Source organism: Chiloscyllium punctatum, chromosome X, assembly GCF_047496795.1.
Source record: "Chiloscyllium punctatum isolate Juve2018m chromosome X, sChiPun1.3, whole genome shotgun sequence".
NCBI lineage: Eukaryota > Metazoa > Chordata > Chondrichthyes > Orectolobiformes > Hemiscylliidae > Chiloscyllium > Chiloscyllium punctatum.
In genome coordinates, this window is record NC_092791.1 from 23,417,130 (window position 1) to 23,441,833 (window position 24,704).

At 47.2% G+C, this 24,704-nt stretch overlaps 1 protein-coding gene across 4 annotated transcripts in view; it reads left to right on the forward strand.

Moving 5' to 3' along the window:
* LOC140471094 (uncharacterized) overlaps nt 1-24,287 on the forward strand; it is a 60,415-nt gene extending 36,128 nt beyond the window's left edge. For all 4 annotated transcript variants that reach the window (XM_072566955.1, XM_072566957.1, XM_072566956.1 and 1 more), the window contains 3 exons: nt 17,948-18,118; nt 20,666-20,755; nt 22,599-24,287. In XM_072566955.1, the coding sequence (XP_072423056.1) occupies nt 17,948-18,118; nt 20,666-20,755; nt 22,599-24,092 (1,755 nt within the window). In that variant the 3' untranslated portion in view covers nt 24,093-24,287. The remainder of the gene's footprint in view (nt 1-17,947; nt 18,119-20,665; nt 20,756-22,598) is intronic.
* Nucleotides 24,288-24,704: the final 417 nt, after the last annotated feature.

The following is a 24,704-nucleotide window of genomic DNA, read 5'->3' on the forward strand; positions in this document are numbered from 1 at the left end:
GTGTCAGGATGGTTCTGTATTGATGAATATGGGTGTGTTTCAGTCAGTCTCTTGATTTGATTAGGAGATGGGTCTCCGTATTAATTAGCTCCGGAGTTTCGGTCTATGAGTCACGGTTAGTGTCTGGCCTAGTGTGGATTTGATCTGTCCTCTGGCTCCCATCTCCTGGTCACGTGGGCGGATCGGCAGCTGCTGAGTTCTGTGGGGGCCCGTGGGTTCGATCTCCTGGGTGCAGCCCTGTGTCCGGTTGAACCCACATTCCGCTGTTTCACTCCTTCGCAAGGGGTGAGGGCAGATGGTAATTGCCCCCCGCCGCTTGCAGCCTGTAAGCAGCACCCTGTACACAGCGCCGTTTCGAGATATGGCTGTGTGGTGAGCTAAACGATATTTGAGGGAAGCGTTTTCCCGTATGACTCCGATGTTCTCAATGTGAAACAGGGCAAATGGCCCCGACCCTGGGGTGACCACGGGAATCAGGAGGACAATCCCGACTCCTATCGCCTCACTGACCTCACAGTCGGGAATCACTGGGTATACTCTGGTCATACCCTTCAGAGTCCGGCTGTTGAGCGGCCCGGAGCGCCCCGCGAGTGAGGCCAGTTTGGCGCTGTCGATCCAGTCGGGCACCTCCCCCCTTTGGACCTGGTCAAGATTATGCCGGATCTGGGCTACCATCCACAGGCCATACGCATGGCACAGCTGCCCCTCGTGGATATGGGCCGTGTTTTCTCTTTCCCGGTCTATAAGGCGGTTAATGGTGTGGGCGTGTGTTTCCAGGACTGCAATGCCATCGAGCTGGATGTATGCTCCCTCTTACCCCAGGAGTGCCTGGTCTGCCTGATTTGTGAGAGACCTTTGTAGCAGGTCCCTCATTACCCCTTTTAGTTGCTCGATCTTTTCGTTAAGGCCCTGGATGTCTAGGGAGTTTACTACGGATATCCCCGTGTTGAGTCCTGTGAGAGCATCGTTGACTATGTCCCACTGTGTCATTGTGTGTGTGTGTTGTGTATGTCGGTCCGGTAGTGGGTTGCCCCCATGGCGTCTATGGCCCTCTCTATTACCTCCTTCCCCATCATGGCGTATAGGTTGCGTACCTGTGCTGTGCAATAGTCCGGTACCCGGATGCCCGATATATTGACCAGCACGGGCACGACCTCATGTCGGACGTTGTCATAAAGGGCCTCTCCCTCATCCCACAATACCAGTCCCCCCGTGGACCCCGGCCTCAGAGAGGGGCATGGTAATATCTCGGGAGTCGTGGTCGGGGGTGGTGTGGTTGGGGTGGGTGGAAAGCACAAATACAAGGAGATTACCACGGCATTGGTGGGCTCATAATACCTGGAAACATACAGATACTGTAAAGTAAAAGCATCAAAGGCTGGGGCAGAGGCGAGGTCCTCCAGCATGGCACACATTGTCCTGAACATGCAACCCCCCCCAAGTCCATCGCCTCAGCACGCCGGAGACAGGTCGGCCGCGGGTCGCGCTCCGACGTGCAGAATAAACAGAGTGTCTGTACGCCCGGGAGGACTCCAGCCTGGCGTCATAGAACGCGTCAATCTCGTCGGGCTTGTCCCTTGCAGGAAATACAGATGGCGTCGGACGCGTTGAAGGCAACACTGTGGCGGTAGAAGTTGTCATATATCTCTGGGAAAGAAGGCCTCAGTTGTAGGGCGAAGAGGAGAGCAGGGAGGAGAGCGGTGCACCAGTGAAGCATGATCTGTGGGAAGAGAGAGAGAGAGAGAGGCATCCTTACCAAGGGTGTAGGGTTAGTGTGTGTAGGAGCAGGCCTCCCCGGACCAGTCCGCCCGTCGCGCTGTAAGGAGAGAAAGGAGGCGGTTAGAGTCAAGTCAAAGGGGGAGGGGGGTGGGGGGGGGGGGAAATGTCTGTCCAGTCGGGGCTTAAGGGAAGGGTTTAAGCTAGGACCAGTGTTTCCATCTGCCCTTTCCTTTCATGTCGACACAGGCACAAGTGTCACTGGTGAGGATGATTTCGTGCGGTCCCAGCCACCGGGGGGTGAAGCCGGGCCGGTCGGGGACAGCCCTGACCAGGACTTTGTCCCCAATGCCGGGAGGGGTTGGGCGGGCAGATGCGGTTGCAGTTTTGTCTGGTCCCTAATGTCCTACTGGTCGCACGCAGTTTGTCTAAGGGCCCGCAGCTGAGCGTCCAGCTGCCTGATATAGCGCGTCATCCTGTCCCTCAGGGGGGGCCATGTCTTCCCCCCCGACCATGACATTCTCTGGTAGTCGCATGGCCCTCCCCGTCATGAGCTCGAAGGGGGTGAGGCCAGTGGAGCGGCCTGGGGTGGCCCTTAAGCGCATCAGTATGCAGGGCAGAACGTCCACCCAGCCCTGCCCTGTTTCGATGATCGCCTTCGCGATCACCGCTTTGAGGGTCTGGTTCATGCGCTCGACCATCCCGGAGCTCTGGGGATTGAACGGGACGTGGAAGCGCTGTCTGACGCCTAGGAGGCGGCAGGCCAGTTTCATTGCGCGCCCGGTGAAGTGCATGCCCTGGCCTGAGTCAATCTGGAGGGGGACCCCCCAGCGCGGGAAGATGTCGAAGGCCAGCACCCTGGTCACGGTGGCGGATGTACAGTCCAGTGTAGGGAAGGCTTCTACCCAGCGCGTGAAATGGTCAATGACCACCAGGCAATACTCCCAGGGCCCCTTGGGCCGTGGCTGGTGCGCCAGGGGAATGCGTAGGGGCTGCCCCGGGTTGTGCTGGGCGTAGACAACGCATCGGCGGCAGTGTTTGGCCACGTCGCGGCCGAGGCCAGGCCACCACCAGTCGGTCTGGAGCCTAGCAAGCATTCCGTCGCGGCCCGCGTGGTCTGGCTCGTGGTGTAGTTGCATCAAGGTCGTTCTGATGGTCGCGGGGGCCACCACCCTGCCGCTGTGCCGCCACACTCCATCGGGGTCGCGGGCTGCGCCCTTTGCCAGCCAATCCTCTACCTCTCCGGGCTGTGCGCAATTCTGGACATCCAGAATGTTCACGTCCCGGACCTCAGTAGCCGGTGCTGCATGTGCAGGTGGTTGCACCGCGCCCGCGGCGGCCTTGGCGGCCAGATCGGCCCAATGATTCCCTAACTGTTCAGCTGTGGTGGCCCGCTGATGTGCTTTGATTTTCACCACCGCGGCGAGCAGGGGGAGGCGTGCGGCCGCCACCAGGTCGCGGACCGTATTTTCATGTTTAATCTGGCCACCCCCGGCCGTAATAAAGACCCGGCGGCTCCACGCTGCCATGTAATCATGGACCACCCCGAAAGAGTACCGGCTGTCGGTAAAGATGTTTACCCGCTTGTCTGTTCCCAGGCAGAGTGCGGTGGTGAGAGCGACCAGCTCTGCGACCTGGGCGGAAGTGTCGCCCCCCCCCACCCCCCCCCCCCATCGTTCCCTGTGCTCGGGTGGCCCCGGTATGGTCAACCACTGCCCATCCCATTTGGTAGGACCCCTCGACAAGCCTATGTGAGCCGTCCACATACAAGGTCAGGTCGGGATCAGGGACCAGGCTGTCGGCCACACAGTTCCCCTCTGCCAAGTCGCTGGTGGCCTGGCAATGGTGGGGCTCCCCTACCGCGATAATCCCGTCGGCGGGGTTTGGCCCTGTGTCCCTAACGATCTGAATGGACTGGTCCCAAGGGAGGAGAACGGCCTCCCTAGTTGCCCTGCGGGCATCTGAGACCGTCCGGAGGCGGCCCGTATTCAGGAGTTTGACTATCGTGTGTCTAGTGTGTAACATTATCTGGCCAGACATGGTGACTGGCTCACACACCCGGTCCGCCCATGCAGCGCAATCCAGCGCCGCCACGCAGCGGTGCATGCCCTTCACGACCAGAGACTCCTTTGTGGAGTAGTAACCCACTGGTCTCATGTGGTCGCCTGAGGTTTGGGTGACAACAGCGCTGTAAAACCCCCCTTCGAGGTCGTAAAAGATGTGGAAGGGCTTTGATAGGTCGGGGAGCCGCAGGGCCGAGGCGCTGAGGAGATGGGACTTTAACTTCGAATAAGCGTCATCCTGTTCGGGTCCCCATACCACCCTGTCCGCTCCTGGCCTGCCCCCCCTTCACCAGGCGCTGGATGGGTTCGGCAATAGTGGCGAAATGTGCAATGAAAGAGCGGCAGTAGTTAAAAAGCCCCAAGACACGGCGGATTCCCCTGACTGTGTCCAGCCGCGGCATGTCAGCGATGGCCGACTTGCGGTCGGGGGGTTGGGTCTTGCTTCCCTGGCTGATGTCGTGTCCCAGGTACCGGACTTTAGCCAGTCCGACCTGGGCCTTCGTGGGGCTTATTTTGAATCCTGCCCGGCCGAGGGTCCGCAGGACGGAAGCCAGGGCTCCCAGGTGGTGGCGCGCGTCCGTGGACGCGATCAAAAGGTAGTCTACATACTGTAGGAGGGTGCTCGAGAAGGGGGAGAGGTCACACCCCTCCAAGATCCGGCTCGTGACCCCATGAAAAATGTTAGGGCTGTTGTGGAAGCCCTGCGGCAGGCGGGTCCATGTATACTGTCTGTCCCAGAGCGTGAAGGCAAACTTGTCCTGTGAGTCACGGTGTAGGGGAATGGACCAAAAGCCATTCGCCACCGGACAGTAAAGATCCGGTGTGAGGGTTCGAGGCCATTGAAGATGGTGGTCGGGCTGGCTAAGATAGGGTGCTCTTTGGGGGTGACCCTATTGAGTGTCGTGTAGTCGATGGTGAGCCTGTAGCTCCCATCCGGCTTCTGGACTGGCCATATAGGGGAGTTGGTGGTGGACACCATGGGGAGCAGGACGCCGTGCCGGGTGAGCTCGGCAACGATTGCCTCAGTGGCACGCAGCACCTCGGGTTTAATCGGGTATTGTCGGTGCGGGGCGTGTATGGGACCGGGTATCCGCTCAGGAGGGGAGCGGACGAGGCCGCAGTACTGCTTGCTCGTGGCCCACACTTCCGGGACTAGTTGGCAGACGGCCCCGAAGGCACCGTCCTTGGCCCAGTCCCGGGCGATGGGCACACTGGGGGCAATCGCAGTGACGGATTTAGTGGGCACCCATCTACCCTTGTGGGCACTCTTGTGAAATTTGCGGGATGACCACAGGATGCAGCAGTGGGACGTGTCCACCATCGCCCCCAGTTCGCCCAGAAGGTCGATACCCATAATCGTCCCCTCCGAGTTTGGGCAAACCCAGAAATGCACGGGGAGTAAAATGTTGTCTACCTCTAGGAGGACGGCCTCGCTTCGGCGTGCAGTAACCGAGCTTCCCCCAACCCCTTTAATGGAAATGGAGTGGTGGGTTGAGGGAAGGTCGAGGTCGGTGAAGGAGACCGATGCCCCCGTATCAATCAAAATTGGCGGCCCCCTAGCGATGCGGAAACCCAGATATGGGGGTCGGCTCCTGGGACGGGGGCCGACGCTACTCAGTCTTTGCGTCGGGCGAGCAGCTGTAAAAGCTCGAGCAGCTGGTCCCGACTGAATTGATCCCAGTCGGGGGTGGTGGGTTTCGGGCTTGGGCTGTGGGGTTTGTGGGGGCTGGGGTCGCTGTTGACCCCTTGTCTGGGGCGATCCTGGTCGTGGGGGTGCGAGGAGTGCGGCTGTGAAGGTGGCTGGTCCCCCTATGGACCTGGACCCCAGGGGCGTCGGAAAGAGAGCGGGCATTGGGCTTTGCGGTGCCCCGTCCGGTTGCAGCGGAAGCAAACGTCTGGTTCGTCCGTCGAAACTGCTGCGACGGCGGGCGCCGCTCGGTTGTCAAGGGACATGGCCCAGTCCTCAAGCACCACAAAGGTGACATAGGGCACCAGGCCCGTCCGTAGGACTGCCTGATGTGCGGGGCTCAGGCCGTCTTTGTATAATTGGACGAATGCGAGGTTCTGCCTATCAGCGTCGGGAACCCCGCTGTGTGCTCGGAACGCCTCAAACTTGTGGACCCCATATTCCTGGGCGCCCTCCCCAGGTTTCTGAGTGATACCCACAATGGAGATCCAGTCGACCGGTGTATGGCCGAGCGCCTCGTTGACATCAGCCTTGAAGTCGGCGGGGGCACCCTCCTGTTCGCGACGGCTGTCGCTGAGGTCAGTGCACCAAGACCCATTCTGGTGCGTGGGCTGGAGCCTGGACCACAGGTTCTCTGGGAGTTTGGTCTGGACCAGACCGGCCACGTCCATATTGTGAAGGTTGTGGCAGATCTGCATCTCCCTAAACCGCTGCCAAAATTCAGCGTTATTGTGGCGGGGCTTGAGGGTGGGGAGCCTGTCCAGGAGTTTCATGGTGTTGCCCGGGGTCAGGGAGACGTAGGTCATCTTAAGGTGGGGGTTATGGGCAAGGGTCGTGGCCCGTCCCCTCTCCCCTCCCCCGGGGGTATATTCAACTTTCACCGGGACTGCACGGGCATAGCCCGTGCGCGATTCCTGGGGGTCCGGATTGTCTGTGAGCCCCTCCCAGTCCCAGGTGGGGGACGGCGGGGCGCTGGGCACATTGGATAAGGTTGGTAAAACCGTACGGGCAGCAAATGCCTGGGCTTCTTGGTGCTCTGTGGCCAGCTTTTTCTTGTCTTGGACATAAAGCTGAACCTTGCCAGCAAGCCTAACGTGTGCCTGTAGCACCAGGACGCAAGCTTTCTTGTACCTATCTTTCTTCTGGCGGGCCCACCACTCGCACTGTACATCCAGCAGGTCAGCGGGTTGCCAGCCTGAACGAAGCATAGCCTTAATAACATTTTTATTCTCGTCGGCTATAAAACGGGTAAGGGAACTCTCTGGCCCCCAATCTAGGTCTTCAGCCGCGCTTCCACCCATGGTAGGGGCGCAGCGGGTGTAACTTGACAGAAGTTAAACTACAGTAAAGCTAGCAGGCGTGCTAAGGGATGTCGCTGGCACTAAGCTTATTAATCTCCCAGTCGGGGAGCCCACTCCCTGTTAGTCGAATCCTAGCCCCGCGGGTCAACCTGGGCAGGGGTGGGGATAGTTACAGATGGGGCGCATGTCGATTCCTGAGCGTGTGACCCCGGGTTACCGTGAGTCTCTCTCTCACCGCCTGATGTTCAGCGGCCGTGTGTACCCCGCAAACACTGGGCGTGAACCAGGGGCCCGAGTGCAAGGGGGGGGGGTGTGAACGCAGACCTAACCGCGCCTGATCCTGCAGAGGCCAACACCTCGGGACCGCAAAGTCAATGGGCAGAGCGCATAACCGTCGCTTGGCCCAGAGGCTCCGCGTCTCGGGCTGGTTTGGAGGACTTCCCTTCTTGTAGCGCGTAGACCTCCCAGCCTCTACCGCGTACGCAAGGAAGGCGCAAAAACCGGGCTCAACGTACAATGGGGTCCCCTATCTCCCACTGCAGAGGTCAACCAGGAAGGCTTGTTTGGTCGGTTTTTAAACGGGGGGGGTCAATCTGTCGGGGTCTCGTACCTAAAGTCGTCGGTCCAAGGATAGTCTGTCAATCACAGTAGCACATTAACAATAAACGACAATAATAATAATCATGCACACATTTACTAGTGTTCCGCGACCCCAATCGCCCGCCCGCGAAGGATCACACACACACACACACACACACACACACTTTTAAAGAGTACTCTACTGTTACACGGCTGCCGGACTCACTCTGTTCACAGGTTCAGATAACGGCCGGCAGTGAAGTCCCTTGCGGGGCACTGGGAGACTTTTATGCGAGAAGTAAAAGAGTAAAGATACTCACCCAGTGCTGTCGCAGGGATCCAGCAGCCGTCGTTATCCCGGACAAGCCCCCAATTGTTAGCGTGGATGAAATGATATCAGTCCGAGCCCAGAGTGCAGTTCAACAATCGGTAACGTTTATTGATACAATAACACTGGCGGAGACCAACCGCGGTCCGAATCTCGGCTGTTCTGCTGTTCCCGTGCGCTGCTACACATTATATACCTTTCTTTGTCAGGATGTGAGGATTTTGAGTATGAATGGGATGATAGTTCCCCATCATCGCTGGTGTAGGTGCAAATGGTGGGTTTCCTGCTGTCCCAGGAGAGTTGCAGTGTACACACAATAGGGTGCTAATTGGATTATGTAAACGGTTCCTATCTGCTTGTCTCTCTCTGTGAGGGCTGGAGGCTAGCACCCCCCTTTGTTCCCTTGGGGTGCTGGTGTGTATTAGTCTGTTCGTTCCTGTCTGGTGGATGCCTGTCCTTTGTGTCAGGATGGTTCGGTATTGATGAATATGGGTGTGTTTCAGTCAGTCTCTTGATTTGATTAGGAGATGGGTCTCCGTATTAATTAGCTCCGGAGTTTCGGTCTATGAGTCACAGTTAGTGTCTGGCCTAGTGTGGATTTGATCTGTCCTCTGGCTCCCATCTCCCAGTCACGTGGGCAGACCGGCAGCTGCTGAGTTCTGTGGGTTTAAGCTGCGGCTGCCATTTAAAACACAAAATGAATTCCTATAGTTTTACCGATGTAGGCATAGTCCCGTGACAAATGCAGGGCGGCTCTGATGCCCGCTTGCACCCTTGAGAAGGTAGTGGTGAGCTTCCTTCTTGAACCGCTCAAGTCCACTTGCTGTGGGTTGACCCACAATACCAGTTGGGAGGGAGTTCCAGGATTTTGACCCAACGACTGTGAAGGAACAGCGGTATATTTCCAAGTCAGGGTGATGAGTGGCTTGGAGGGGAACATGCAGTTGGTGGTGTGTTCCCAAGTACCTGCTGTCCTTGTTCTTCTAGATGGAAGTTGTCATGGGTTTGGAAACTGTCTAAGGATCTTTGGTGAATTTCTGCAGTGCATCTTGTGGATAGTACACACTGCTGTGCTGATCGCTGGTGGTGGAGGGATTGAATGTTTGTTGATGTGGTGCCAATCAAGCCAGTTGCTTTGTCCTGGACAGTGTCAAGCTTCTTGAGTGTTGTTAGAGCTGCACTCATGCAGGCAAGTGGGGAGTATTCCATCACACTCCTGACTTGTGCCTTGTATTTAGTGGACAGATTTTGGGGTGTTAGGAGGTGCGTTATCCCTAGTCTCTGACCTGTCCTTGTAGCCACTGTGTTTATGTGGTGAGTTCTTTTGAGTTTCTGGTCAATGGTAACCCCAAGAATGTTGACAGTCGGGAATTCAGTGATGGTAATACTGTTGAATGTCAAGGAGTGGTGGTTAGAGTGTCTCTTATTGGTGATGGTCATTGCTTGGCATTTGTGTAGCGAAAATGTCACTTGCCACTTTTCGGCCCAAGCTTGGATGTTGTCCAGATCTTGTATTTATGCACGCACTGCTTCAGTATTTGAGGAGTCGTGAATGGTGCTGAATACTATGCAGTTATTGGTGAACATCTCCACTTCTGATCTTATGACAGAGGGAAGGTCATTGGTGAAGCAGCTGAAGATTGTTGGGCCTAGGACACTACCCTAAGGGGCTCCTGCAGAGATATCCTAAACCTGAGATGACTGACCCTCCACAATCACAACCATCTTCCTTTGTGCCAGGTATTACTCTAACCAATGGAGTGTTTACCCCCGATCCCCATTGATTCCAGTTTTGACAGGGCTCCTTGATACCATACTCGGTCAAATGCTGTCAAGGGCTGTCATTCTTGCCTCCCCTCTGGAATTCAGCTCTTTTGTGCATGTTTGAACCAAGACTGTAATGAGGTCAGGAGCTGAGTAACCCTGGCGAAACCCAAACTGGGCATCACTGAGCAGGTGCTGCTTGATAGCGCCGCTGATGACCCCTTCCACCACTTTACTGATGATGGAGAGTAGACTGATTGGGTGATAATTGGCTGGGTGGAATTTGTCCTGTTTTTTTATCTACAGGACATACCTGGGCAATTTTCCACATTGTCAGGTAGATGCCAGTGTTGTAACTGTACTGGAAGAGCTTGGCTAAGGAAGCAGCAAGTTCTGGAGCACAAGTCTTCAGTACTATTGCCAGAATGTTATCAGGGCCCATTGCCTTTGCAGTATCCAGTGCCTCCAGCGGTTTCTTGATATCACGTGGAGTGAATTGATTTGGCTGGAGACTGTTATCCGTGATGCTGAGAACCACTGGAGGAGTCCAAGATGGATCATCCACTCAGCACTTCTGACTGAAGATTGTTGTGAATGCATTAGCCTTATCTTTTGCGCTGATGTGCTGGGCTCTTCCATCATTGAGGATGGGGATATTTGTGGAGCTGCCTCCTCCAGTGAGTTGTTTAACTGTTCACCACCATTTACAACTGGATGTGGAAGGACTGCAGAGCTTAGATCTAATCCGTTGGTTGTGGGATCACTTAGCTCTGTCTATCACTGGCTGTTTTTGTCATTTGGCATGCAAGTAGTCCTGTTTGGTAGCTTCACCAGGTTGACACCTCATTTTTAGGTATGCCCTCCTGCACTCTCCATTGAACCAGGGTTGATGATCCCCTGGCTTGATGGTAATAGTTGAGTGAGGCCATGAGGTTGCAGATTGTGCTGGAGTGCAATTCTGCTGCTGTTGATGCTCAGTCTTGAGTTGCTAGATTGGTTCAAAGTCTGTCCCATTTAGCACAGTGATAGTGTCACACAACACAATGGAGGGTGTTCTCAATGTGAAAGCAGGACTTCGTCTCCACAAGGACAGTACAGTGGCCACTTTTACCTATACTGTCATGGACAGATGCTTCTGCAGCCAGCAGATTAGTAAGGATGAGGTCACATATGGTTTCCCCTCTTGTTGGTTCCTTCACCACCTGCCACAGATCCAGTCTAGCAGTTATATCCTTTAGGACCCAACCAGCTCGATCAGTAATACTGCTGCCGAGCCACTCTTGGTTGTGGACGTTGAAATCTCAGACCCAGAGTATATCTTGCATCCTTACCACCCTCAGTGCTTCCTCCGAGTGTTGTTCAACATGGAGGAGTACTGATTCATAGCCGAAGGAGGATGGTATGTGGTAACCTGTAAGAAGTTTCCTTGCCCATGTTTAACCTGAAGCCATGAGACTTCATGGGGTCCGGACTCCATATCAAAGACTCCCAGGGCAATTCCTCCTGATTGTATACCGCTGTGCTGCCACCTCAGCTGGGTCTGTCCTGCCAGTGGGACAGGGATGGTAATGGTGGTGTCTGGGGAGTTATCTGTAAGGTATGATTCGGTAAGAATGACTATGTCAGACTGTTGCTTGACTAGTCTGTGAAACAGCTCTCCCAATTTCAGCACTAGCCCCCAGATGTTGGTAAGGAGGACTCTGCACGCTCGACAGGCCTGTTTGTGTTTTTGCCATTGTCTTTTCCTGTTCCAAGGTCGATGCCAGGTGGTCTGTCAGGTTTCACTTCTTTATTATGACTTTCTAGCAATTCATACAACTGAGTGGCCTGCTTGGCCATTTCAGGGGACAGTTGAGAGTCAACCACATTGCTGTGGCTCTGGAGTCAGATATAGGCCAGACCAGGTAAGGATGGCAGATTTCCTTCCCTAAAGGACATTCGTGAACCAGATGGGTTTTTCTGACAATTGACAATGGTTTCATGGTTATCAGTCGACTCTTACTTCTAGGTTTTCTTTTCTAGTGATTATGTGATCGAGGGATAAATATTAGCCAAGGTGAACTCTGTTGTGTTTCTTTACATAGGGATCTTTTGTATTCAACTGAAAAGGCAGGCAGTCCTTCAGTTTTGAGTCTCATCCAAAAGACAGCAGTGTTGAAAGTGTAGCACTCCCTCAGTTGGCCTGGATTATGCGCTGATGTCTCTGGAGCAGGGTTTGAGTTCCCACCAATCTGACGCAGAAGCAAAAATGCTACCAACAAGACACAACTGTTGAATGCCAGGGAAGGATAACCAGATACAGCATTGGTATTGTCTCCTTCCTTATTGTCTGTCAGGTCTGAATTTAAAATTCAGCTGAAAGAGATAACTAACTTCATTGTCTCTGCTGAGAAGTTGGGAAAATCATTTGATTACAGTCTATCCAGTTATCATTTCTGATAGCCATCTTTCTGTTGATCATTGAGTTCTCTGAAATAATTGGCTCTGAAAGTGTACCTTAATGTGAACCTAAATAACTCCCACTTGCTCAATAATCTATGTACAGATTGATATTAAATGACAGAAAGACGACTGTGATTGGAATTTCGTTGACTGCATGTTTTTGTTATTATAAAGAAAACAACTCTGAAAAGAAAATGAATTTGCAATAAAAGTAAAATTCAAAATTTGAATAATTTGTGCCAGATTTCTCCTTTGTAGGGTAAGGAAAAAAGCTAGGGTGTGTGGTCCATTCGAAGAGCTGGCATAGTTGTGATAAGACCTCTGTGGTGCAATAAGATTCTACGATTTTATTGTTTTATTTTAGTGAATTAAATTGATGATTATCATGGGTTGGATAGAAATGTAACTGCAATATTTTTAGCTAGCTATCTAGTTATGTTGTTGAACCACCCACTTCTCTTTCTCTTAAAGAGTTTCAAAGCTACAGATAACAGACATTGACCAAACATGTGATCAAGACCTTATCAGCAAGGAGGGATATTCACTGACCTTTGCTCTGAGTTGAACTTAGGTTGAAGTCAAGCTCAAAGAGTAGGTCCATTTCAATCATTTGGAGTTAACAAGGAGAGTATGAGGAAGCTGCATAATCTGCAGAAATGACTCTGGTCTTCCAATAAATTGCCATTTCAGTTGTGTGCCAATTCAATTCCCTCACTCAGTGAGGCTTAAAAGCCTCTCAAAGCCAAGCCATAATGGGTTGAGGGGGAACAAACATGTTGAAGTCAGGAACACAGAATGTTACAGCACAGAAGGAAATTATTGTGCTTATATCAACTCTTTGGCAGAGCTTTCTGATAAATTGCACTCCCCTGCTCTTTCCCCACAGCCTTGTATCTCTTTGAAGTATTTATTACCTGGTGTACTTGTAAATATTGCAAGGGACAGATGCTCGTGAGTCAAATACTTTAAAGAGGCGGCAACTTCTAGAATATATAATTGCTCCTTGAACAAATGTACCTTTGCTTTCATATGTCCTCAAAATGTTTTAAGTCACCAACTCTCTTCCCACAAATTTGTGCAATGCCTTAGGGCCCTGGGAGAGAAGCTCAGGTTGATGCCCCTGCTGTGGCAGAGGTTCATCTTCTCACTGTCTATTCATGCCCCAACACAGATTGTAAACATACTTTGTCTGGATTTGCAGGAATAGTTCTGCACTCTGTGTCACTAGACTGCTGTGGCCTAGCAACTTTGTAAAAGATACAGCACAACTTGTCACATAGTTAAACACAACAGAATAACATTTCTGCAAGGTTTTCTTGATCTTCAGCTGTAACTTCTATAGAAACTCTGGATAAATGAAAGAAGGATGAATCTTATTTTGATATCATTGTCCTCCTCATCACAAATTCTGTGGATTGGAACAAAATGGAGACTTTAGGGGAAGAGTTATTGTGTCAATTGAAGTGAATGACTAGGAGAAAGCCTTAATATGAATGAATGGATTTACTTTGAAACATGCCTTGGTCACATAAGATGTGTTCTTGAATAAGCATACAGTAATTTGTTTCTTTATTTATTTCACAAGTTGACGAGTTATTGGAAAAACAACCAGCTAATCTGGTAGGTGTATTACTATTTGAGGTCTTTCAAGAGTATTGGGTATCCTGGGATTCAGTAACAGATACTAGGTGATTAATTTCAGTTCCTGTCATTCAGAAAAAAAACTCAGATATCACAAAGTTTGAGTTTGGGCAACAAACTTATGCCCGAAATGTTGACTCTCCTGCTCTTCAGATGTTGTCTGACCTGCTGTGCTTTTCCAGTGCCACGCTTTTTAACTCTGATCTCCAGCATCTGCAGTCCTCACTTTCTCCTAAAAACTATCCTGTTATTACAAGTTACTGGAGTCCTTGAGAATCACATGGGACACTAATGTGACCATTTAATTACAAACTATAGGCTGTCTGTCCTATGCAAATCTATTTTTAATGCCTTGTTTTATAGTTCTGTCAGTTCTGTAAGAAAAGTGAACACATCTGTTGATTGTAATTGGTATAATGCATGGCTTAAATTATTAAAGAATGAAGAAAATATTAGATTTGAGAAGGACATTAAGCTTTCCATTCCTCCCAAGGACATTTATGCTATTGTGACTTAATTACGAAAATTCACCAACTGTTAGATAATTTCCACAAATATTACACTCTCTATAATTTCTCCTTGGTCCTTGAAGATACTTTTGTGAAAATTCCAGCTGGTAATTTTATTATTGCAGCCTAAATGCTTCATCTATGACCATTGCTATTCCACACAGAACTTTTTTTTTGCTCATGAGATGTGGGCATTGCTGGCTGAGTCCTAGTTGCTCTTGAGAAGGTGATGGTGAACTATCTTCTTGAACTACTATAATCCACTTGGTGTAATTTCGTGCACAATACTGTTCAAGTGGGAATTCCAGGATTTTCACTCAGCACCAGTGAAGGAACGGTAATATATTTTCATGTCAGGATGGTGAGTGGTTTGGAGAGGAACTTACCGGTGGTAGTGTTCCCATGTATCTGCTGTTCTTGTCCTTCTAGATGGTGGTGATTGTGGGTTTGGAAGGTGCTGTCTGCAAAGTCTTGATGAATTTCTGCAGTGCATCTTGTAGATAGTACACACTGCTGCTACAGTGCATCAGTAGCGGGGGGGAGTAAATGTTTGTGGATGTGGTGCCAATCAAATGCGCTGCTTTGTCTTGGATGGTATCAAGCTTCTTGAGTGTTGGTGGAGCTGTACCCATCCAGGCAAATGAGAGTATTCCATCATATTCTTTACTTGTGCGTTGTTGCTGGTGGACAGGCTTTGGGAGTCAGGAGGTGAGTTACTTGCTGCAGGATTCCTAGCCTCCGAACCGCTCTCATAGCCACAGTATTTATATGGCAAAAACAGAAATTGTGGAGAAACTCAGCAGGTCTAGCAGCATCTGTGGGAAGAAAGCAGAGTTAATGTTTTGAGTCCAGTGACTCTTTTTCAGCCACCCAACTCGAAATGTTAACTCTGCTTTCTTCCCACAGATAGTGCCAGACCTGCTGACTATCTCCAGCAATTCCTGTTTTTGTTTCAGATCTCCAGCATTCTCAGTTCTTTGTTTTATATATATGATGAGTCCTGTTAAGTTTCTGGTCAATGGTAATCCATTTCTGATATCCTTCAGTGGCACTTAAATAGTGACAGACAAGTTTTAATTCAGTCCTTAGCCAGATATTTCTTTAGCTTTCTTTTAAAGGGCAGTTAACTGGCACTATTGAATTTTCTCGGAAGCTTTAGCAGACGTGTTACTTTGTGAGAGTCCACTGAGACATTTAACTTCATTGAAGTAAGTGAAGTGCCCATACGTGCACGTGTTTAGGCAAAACATCAGATTGATTTATACATGAGTAATATGTGCAGGGTTGAAATCCATGCATGTTCTTGGGTACAGTGATGCACTTCAGGCATTTCCAAAATTCTGAATTTGTATCCACTTGTCCCACATTCCTAAAACTTATTTCAACAAATTTACTGAATTCGATGTTATCCATTTCCTTGTTATTTGGATTTTACTGAAAAGAGAGACAGGTTCCTAAAGCTTTTCATCTTACACTTAGCTCAACCAGACGGTCCTTATGAAGAAAATGTTTCAACTTCACATTGAGAATACCGTCCATCATGTTGTGCGGCAATACCACCATGCTAAATGGGGTAGATTTCAAATAGATCAAGCAACTAAAGACTGAGCATCCATGAGGCACTGTGGGGCAGCAGCAGAATTGGACTGCAATCTGATCTGCAACCTCATGACCCAACATGTTCCCCCACTCTACTATGACCATCAAGCAAAGGGATCAACCCTGATTCAAGGGAGCAAGAGAACGGCACCAAGTATACCTAAACATAACTACTTGTGTGCCGAACAGTATAAGCTGCAATTGATCAAGCTAAGCGATTCAACAACCAATGGTTCAGATCTAAACTCTGCGGTCCTGTCCATTTGTGAATTGTGGTGGACAACTAAATATCTCACTGAAGGAGGTAGTTCCACAAATCTCCCCATCCTAAATGATAAGGGAGCCCAGCACTTTAGTGCAAAATATAAAGCTGAAGCATTTGTGGCATTTTTCAGCTAGAAATGCCAAGTGGATAATCCATCTCATCTTCCTTCAGAGATTCCCAGCAGCACAGATGGCAATCTTCAGCCAATTCAATTCACTCCACTTGATAGCAGTAAATGGCACTGGATAAGGCTCTGGGCCCCGACACTGAAGACATGTGCTACAAAGTTTACCAGGCCCCTAGCTATTTCAATACATTTACAACATTGGCATCTATTTATCAATATGGAAAATTGCGCAAAAGTAGGAAAGAATCCAATCCAGCCAATTACCACCCTATCATTATACTTTTGATCATCAGTAAAGTGGATGGGAATGGGATGCTTAACAATAATCTGCTCACTGATAGTCAGTTTGAGTTCTGCCAGGACCACACAGCTCATGACTTCATTATAGCCTTGGTTCAAACATGGACAAAAGAGCTGAATTCCAGGGATAAGGTGAGAGGGACTGCAATTGATATCAAGGCCACATTTGACTGAGTATGATATCAGTAGCCCAAGCAAAACTGTGGAGTAAATGGATATGAAGAGGTAATATGTCCACTGTTTGGAGAAATACCTGCCACAAAGGAAGATGATTGCAGTTGTTGGAAGTCAGTCATCTCAGCTCCAGGGCATCTCTTCAGGAGTTCCTCAGGGTAGATATTTCTAATCAACCTGTTCAAAGATGTTACCACTACCAGCGCACCACAAGAGCCCTTTGAGATCTTAAAAGTTTTGACTCTTAGAATTCCGTGAATTCTACAATGGCCTGTTTTAAGATATTTTCTGATTGACCTGTTCAAAAACGTTATTACACACCTCTGGAGCTGTGAGATTTCAACCTGGGCCTCCTGCTTCAGAGGTAGGGACACTACCACTGCACCACAAGAGCCTTTATGATCCTCTGTGTACGTCTTTGCTCCAAACATCTTCAGCTGCTCCAACAATGACCTTCCCTCCATCATAAGGTCAGAAGTTGGGATATTCGCTGATTGATTGCACAATGTCCGGCACCATTTGTGACTTCTCACGTACTGAAGCAGTCCACATCCAATATCCATTCTTGGACTGATAAATGACAAGCAACATTCACACCACACAAGTGCCAAGCAATGACCATCTCGAATAAGAGAAAATTTATCCCTGTCCCTTGACATTCAAGTTTTGATACTATCACTAAATCCCCCACTATCAACATCCTCACTGTTACCATTGACCAGAGCATGTCAGAGGCTAGAGCTCCTGCAGCAACTAACTCACCTTTTGTGTCTTCAGTGCCTGTTCATCATCCAAAAATATGCAAATTAGGTGGATTGGCCATGCTAGACTGCCCACAGTATTCAGGGCTGTGTGGGTTAGATGCATTAGCCATGGGAAATGCAGGGTTATAGAGATAGGGTAGGGGAATGTTCTTCAGAGGGTTGGTGTGGACCTCTTGGGCCAAATGATATGTTTCCACACTGTGGGAATTCTATTAAAAAACATCGACAAGACACAAGTCAGATGCGTGATGGAGTACTCCCCACTTGCTGGATGAGTGCAGCTCCAACAGCATTCAAGAAGCTTGGCAGCATCCAGGATAGAGCAGCCCACTTTGATTGGCACCATCTCCACAAACATTTGCCCCCTACACCACTGATGCTCAGCAACAGCAGTGTGTACCATCTACAAGATACACAGATATTAACTATCCTGACTTGGAAATATATTGTTGTTCCTTCAATGTCACTCGATCAAAATCTTAGAACTGCCTCCCTCATAGCACTGTAGATGTACCTGCACCACATGGACTTCAGCAGTTCAAGAAGGTTGCTCACCAACACCCTCTCAAGGTCAATTAGGAATAGACAAGAAGTGCTGGCCCAGCCAGCAAAGCCAAATCCGTCAAATGAATAAAAAAAAATGTAAACCTCATGAAAGAATGCAGTTACTTTATTGATTTTTGTTTAGAACATCCATGGAGACCTTGAAGACAAGTACATGGATGCAGTTCAATCAATTGATCTTTTGGAAACTGAGAAGACTTTACTTGTGTATGAGGTGGAGCGACTGAGGGACATTCTAGAGAGCACAGAGGAGGAGCTGGCAGAACTTCAGAGGAAACACACACAAATGCACAAGGTAATATAATTTGTATCTTAATTTTCAATTTTACTTGCAGTTGAAAGGAGCTCCAAAGAGTCAATATGTCTTCAAGACAATAACCATAATTAAAATGCTGTTTATTATGGAAAGCTGGGAATCCTGTCCCATTCTTTCTTTACGAGGATCAACAGAGCAGATGCGAGAAGGATACTTCCCCTAGGAACAAATCTAGGGGAAGTCCATAACCAGGATCACAGTCTAAGGATACAGGATAAACCATTTAGGACTGAGATGAGAAAGGTCTTCACCCAGAGAGTGTAAGCCTGTGGAATTCACTACCATAGTAAGCAGTCGAGGCCGAACCATTGTGATTTCAAGAAGGAGTTGGATATAGCACTTGGGGCTAAGGGGATCAAAGGATATGGAGGAAAAGCAAGAACAGGCTATTAAGCTGGGCTGTTGGTATAATGAATGGCAGAGCAGGCTTGAAGGACAGCCTGGCTCCTATTTTCTATGTTCCTATGTTGGGTGGGAAGGGTTCTAGATCCAAATGACTCAGCCTCTCAGACTAAGGAGAGATTGTGGTGAATCTTTCGAATTTGCTGTCTTACAGGATTGCAGAGGCTCAGTCATTGATTATGTTCCAGACTGAGATTGATAGATTTCTACATATTAACAACATCAAGGGATACAAGGAAAGTCCAGGAAAGTGGTGTTGAAGCAGAAAATTAGTCATGATCTCAATGAGTGGCAGAGCAGCCTTGAATGGCCTACTTTTGCTCCTGTGTCTTATGTATGTTAATCATGGATGACATTTTAATCATCTTCTATATTGGGATAGTCACAATCCTTAGATTCTGGAGAAATGCGAGAGGATTAGAAAACTGCCAATGTAACACCTTTATTTGAAAAGGGAAGGAGACATGAAGAAAAGGTAACCATAGGACAGTTAGCTTAATGTCTGTTATTGGGAAAATGTTAGAGTCTGTGATAAAGTATGTAATAATAGAGCATTTACAAAGACATGGAGATTAAGGAGAGTTAGCATAGCTTCATGAAGGGGAAGTCATGCCTGACAAATTTACTAGAATTCTTTTGAGGTGGTAACAAGCAGAATAAATAAAGGTGAAACAGTAAATGTGATATATTTGGATTCTCAGAAGGCTTTTAATAAAGTGCCACATATCTGGCTACTTTATAATATAAGAGCCCATGGTGGTGGAGGTGCTACATTAGCGTGGATCAAGGATTAGCTAACTAATTAATGACAGAGTTTGGACAAGGGTGTGGAGGGAATGCATTTTCAGCTTGGCAAACTGTAACTAACTGTGTGCCACAGAGATCAATGCTGGGGCCACAATTATTTACAATATATATTATTGACTTGGATGAGGAAAGTGATTGTACTGTAGCCAAGATAGCGGATGATAGATGGGAAGGCAAGTGGTGAGGCTGACATAAAGACTCTGCATAGGGAATATAGACAGGTTAATGGAGTGGGCAAAAACTTAGCAGATGAAAAAAAAATGGGGAAATGTGAGGCTATGCACTTTGACAGGAATAATAGAGGAGCTGAATATTATTCAAATGTAGGAAATCTGCAGAAAGCTACAGAACAGAAGGATTTGGAAGACCTCATCCATGAATCACAAAAAGCTAGCATCCAAGTTCAGTGGGTACTAAGGAAGGCAAATGGAATGAATGGGAAAAAAAAGGGAGGTTTTGCTATTACTATGCAAGGCACTGGTTGGTCTACAGCTGGAATCTGTGAACAGTTTTGCGTCCCTTATCTAAGAAAAGATATACTGGTATTGCAGGCAATCCTGAGGCAGTTCACTCAGTTGATACCAGATACTAAGTACAGAGGGACTGTCTAATGAGGAGACGTTTAGTAGATTGGGCTTGTCCTCATTGGAATTTAGAAAAATGAGAGACAACTTGCAGAAAGGTTGTTTCCCCTTGTGGGAGAATCTAGGACCAGATGGTATAATCTCACAATAAAGAATTGTGCATTTAAGACAGAGATGAGGAGGATTTTCTTTCTCTCAGAGGGGAGTAAATTTGTGGAATTCTTTACTGAGGAGGACTGTTGAAGCTGGGTCATTAAATATAGATTTTTAATCAATAAAGGAATCAAGGGTCACAAGGATAAGACAGGAAAGTGGAGTTGAGGATTGTCGGATCAGCCATGATCTCATTGAATGGCAGAGCAGACACATTGGGCTGAATGGCCTACTGCTCCTACATCATATAGTCCTACGTTCTTTATTAACACTCCAATGGCCTTACCAGTTCAGCACTGACATCACACATAAGACAAATTAAAATAGTGACTCCTGTCACTGGAGGAATAAGGGTGCACTGCGGAAAGTAGGTGTTAATGCCCATTGTTGGGACAGTATAGAACTAACTTTACACTTGTGTGTCACCTGGAAGTGTTGAATACAAAAAGGAACAAAAACAATTCCTTTCCAAGCAGCGTCATCCCTCCACTTCTGAGGACAAAAAAGCAGTAAATAAAAATGGAAATAGTTTGACATGAAAGTTGTTGAGTAATTGTTGTTTTCTTAATTGCATCAACAGGAACTGGAGACAGAGAAAGTTGCCAAGCACTTATTGCAGCAAAAGATTACTTGCATGCAGGAGCAGCTGGAGGAGAGACAGGAGAGCCACGTAAGAGTAATTAAAACAAAGGTTTGCTTTATGCTGTGCCCGGAGTCTAAGGGAAATTGCACTTGGTAATGGAATCATCACTCTTGGAACTTCTGGATGTAACCAAAATGTCTTTTACTTTTTCTTCCCCTACTACTCACCCAAATTTTCCTTTGGGGACACAACACCATTCAGGTATGCTTAGCGTGAAGATGGGATTTCACCTTCATACAGAATGAGTTAGTCACTCCTGCCTGTAGTGTCATGCAAAGATGCATCTATGACATGATTAGTGAAAAATGTGTTGCTGGAAAAGCGCAGCAGGTCAGGCAGCATCCAAGGAGCAGGAGAATCGATGTTTCGGGCATAAGCCCTTCTTCAGGAATCCATGATTGGCGGAGACAAGTTCTAATAGGTTTTTCTTTTTGTTGGTTCCCACACTACTTCCCACATGCCCAGTTTGGGGGCTGTGTCGCCATAGCTGTTCTCTTGTATTGCAATGACCTAAACTGCAGGGGAAAAATGGCAGATGTCCAATGACATGTCCTTGATTCAAAGTCTTGTGATGCCTCATCCTGCCTTGTTCCCTTTGGATTTTTTTTCTTCTTGTTAGTTTTCCATTGCCTTTTAGTCTGAAGGCAATGAGGCAGAATCCAAGTCTATCTTGGCCAGAACAGGAACTGAACCTCTGTGTTGCCATTATTCTGAACTGTGTGCTTGCAATCTAGCCAACTAACCTAGTCCTTATTATGAGAAAAGTGCTCTTCAGTATTGCTCTGAGGGAAAGTACTGTCTGTGGCTTAACCCTTCTCATCATCCACCTACTTCCTACCAAATAGAGACAGGTACCTGAACTGGACAGTAGGTGATCATTTGTACAGTCAGAAACAAATGTTAGTTATGTGCAATTAAGGCCATCAATATTGTGATGATGCTGTGGCTTTAACAGGTTATTTTGTCCTTTTTGTTTGGAGAGGTTTTAAAGCAGAGGTACATAGTAGTCAACAAAACCACTAGAGTAAACAGCTTGTGAGGCCTTGGTTTTTTTTAAAAGTTGGAACAGTAGAACCAGCCTGAATGGGTGGGGTTGAGCTCTCACAGAACCAGAATTTTTAGGTTTTCTTTTAGCAGCAGTTGTTGCTGCATCTCAGGAGGGTTGGAAGGCGGATTTCTCTTCGCTGTTACATTCTCTTGCTGAGTTTTCTCTGGATGTTTTAGTTGCTTGTGAGACAATTCTGTTTTCTGAATTTGCCATTTGCCAAGGGTGTCTTTATGGGTTGTTACTATATCGGAACAATTACTGTTAGTAATAAAATAATCTTATTATTCTGTTAAGTTTGCCAATTGAGTTAAGTTATTCCAAGTTCCTTTCTTTTGTTCTATTTTAATATAGTGTTTAAATAAATTGTTTTGCTTAACTTCAAGTAGTTTGACCAATCAAATTGCATCTCCAACACAACATCTCACACTTACCTTCAAAATAAGAAAAAAGTTAGGGTCTAGGCTACCTTCTCCCCGTGTCTGCGTGGGTTTCCTCCCGGTGCTCCGGTGTTCCCCCATAGTCCAAAGATGTGCCGGTCAGGTGAATTGGCCATGCTAAATTGCCCATAGTGTTAGGTGCATTAGTCAGAGGGAAATGGGTCTGGGTGGGTTACCCTTCGGAGGGTCGGTGTGGACTTGTTGGGCCAAAGGGCCTGTTTCCACACTGTAGGCAATCTAAGCTAATCTTCTTAATATATTTTGAGGGGGTCTGGTTTGGTCCATAACAACATTGCATATTTAAATTTAATTACAACTAATTTTATAATATAACTGCAACTGATATACCTAATATGTACTATAACTATTTTTTATTTTTCAACAGGGCACTGAAATTATTGCTATAGAGAATACAGATAAAAATATTCAGAGTAACCTCCAACATAAGGATGCAAAGAAAATGGAATTTAAATCAGACAAAATGAGGAAACACTGTGTGGAGAAACTTCAGGGCTCAGCAGTAACCCTTCAAGATATAGAGTTCAAACTCTTAGTTGATGATGACTTTGAAACCAAATCCAACAAACAGCAAAGTATGAAAATTATTGAAGACATCTCCAATGGAAATGATCAAGAGGGAATTATGAACATATTCATACAACAGGGTGCAGATGATACCCATGTGGAAGAATCTAATGATCTCGTTCAGGATAGTGAAAAAGCTCTGGAAGGCTATAGAAGTGAAACTTTAGAACAGTTGGAGTTGCTGAGTAAAGAAAAGGACCCAGAATATCAGGACAGCAACGACTGCAAGGAGAAAGAACAGAACAAGTTAATAGTGGAAGTAAGTGAAGTTACTTCAGGGGAAGCGGTACACAAAGGGAAAATTAATGAAGAGAAAAGTGAGGGAAATGAGGATAGAACAAAAGAGGAAATATCCAATGAAGGGTTTTTGAGTAATGGGATGGAAGGTGGTGAAAGAAAGCAATTTGCATATGAAGCTCAGAGTCAAAGAGAGGAGAAAGAACTAGACAATGAACATCTTGTAAAGAATGAAGAAATTGACCGTGGGCTACATTTATCTGTGAATAAGGTAAATGAAAGAGAGGACAGCAGAACAAGAGAGGAACAGGGTATTAAAGAAGAAGTAAATGCAAGAGAAAGTCTAACACAAAAGGACAATAAAGACAGAAGTGAGACAAATTCAAATTTAGACATGAGAAAGCAGCAAACTGTAACTGATGGGCAAGTACACGGAGATGGGGAAGAAACACAGAATGGGGGTGGTGCTGAACAAAACACTGGTGGGAAGGAAAAAGGAGCATTTGAAATGTTGGAGCAACTGTTTAAAAAAGTAGTGATACGACAGAAGAGTTTGTCAGACAGTGAGAGGCAAATGAACAAGGAGAATTATATTGATAGTCCCAAGGATGAAATTAGTGGAGAAAGAGGAGATGAAATAAAAGAACAGGATGAAGAATATGTCCTTGCAAAGCAAGCACAGTACAGGGGGAATGAGAACAAAGGGAGAGAATCAATAAGTGTTGAGATTGAGGAGGAAACTAATGAGTTGTGTCGGAAAGAGCTAGCCAATGGTGGACATGAGCTGTTGATCCCTGAAAGAAAGGAGGCAATGACAGAACTCATTGATGAAGCTGCACAACTTGTGACGGATCTATCCAATGAGGAAATACACAATTCAGTAGAAAGTACTATATCTGAACAAAAAATGGAAACATACAGTCAAGAAAGCAAAACAAAGAATGAACAAGACCCTGAAAACACAACAACTAGTGATGACGTAGAGTTGAGAAATTTAAACGCCAGTGAGAGCATCAAGCGACATCTTAAACACAGTGATACCTGCCTGGTTTCATAAGACTCTGGTTTCTCACCTCCAACATATTGAAGCCCAGCATAGGGGAAAAGCTTCTTCAAGGTGACATGAACTATGCACAAGTTTGAATGGTATCTTTAAATCGTCTTAATGTCAAGTCTTTCACTTTTAAAAGCCATTTTTATTTGAAAGCTAAATCACACTTAATAAAAGTAAAGAGACCCAAATTATGTGGAAACAGTTTTATTTTTGTTTCTCTGATACTTTGTCTCAGGTTTGTAAGTTTAATTGGCAAAGGAATAGTTAAGTATGCATCCAATATTCATTATAAAGTGTAATGTTACTAGGCTACTTTATCTGTTATAGAATAGTCTGTGTAATGTATCTCATTGGATAATGAACAAAAATACCTAGTCATGAGCAAACCTTGAATCCATTTTACAGCATGGAAACAGACTCGTTGGTCCAACATGTTCATGCCAACCGGATATCCTAAATTAATCTAGTCCCATTTGCCAGCATTTGGCCCATATCCCTCTAAATCCTTCCTATTCATATACCCATCCAGATGCCTTTTAAATGTTGTAATTGCACCAGCCTCCATCACTTCCTCTGGCAGTTCATTCCATACGTGCACCACCCTCAGCATAAAAA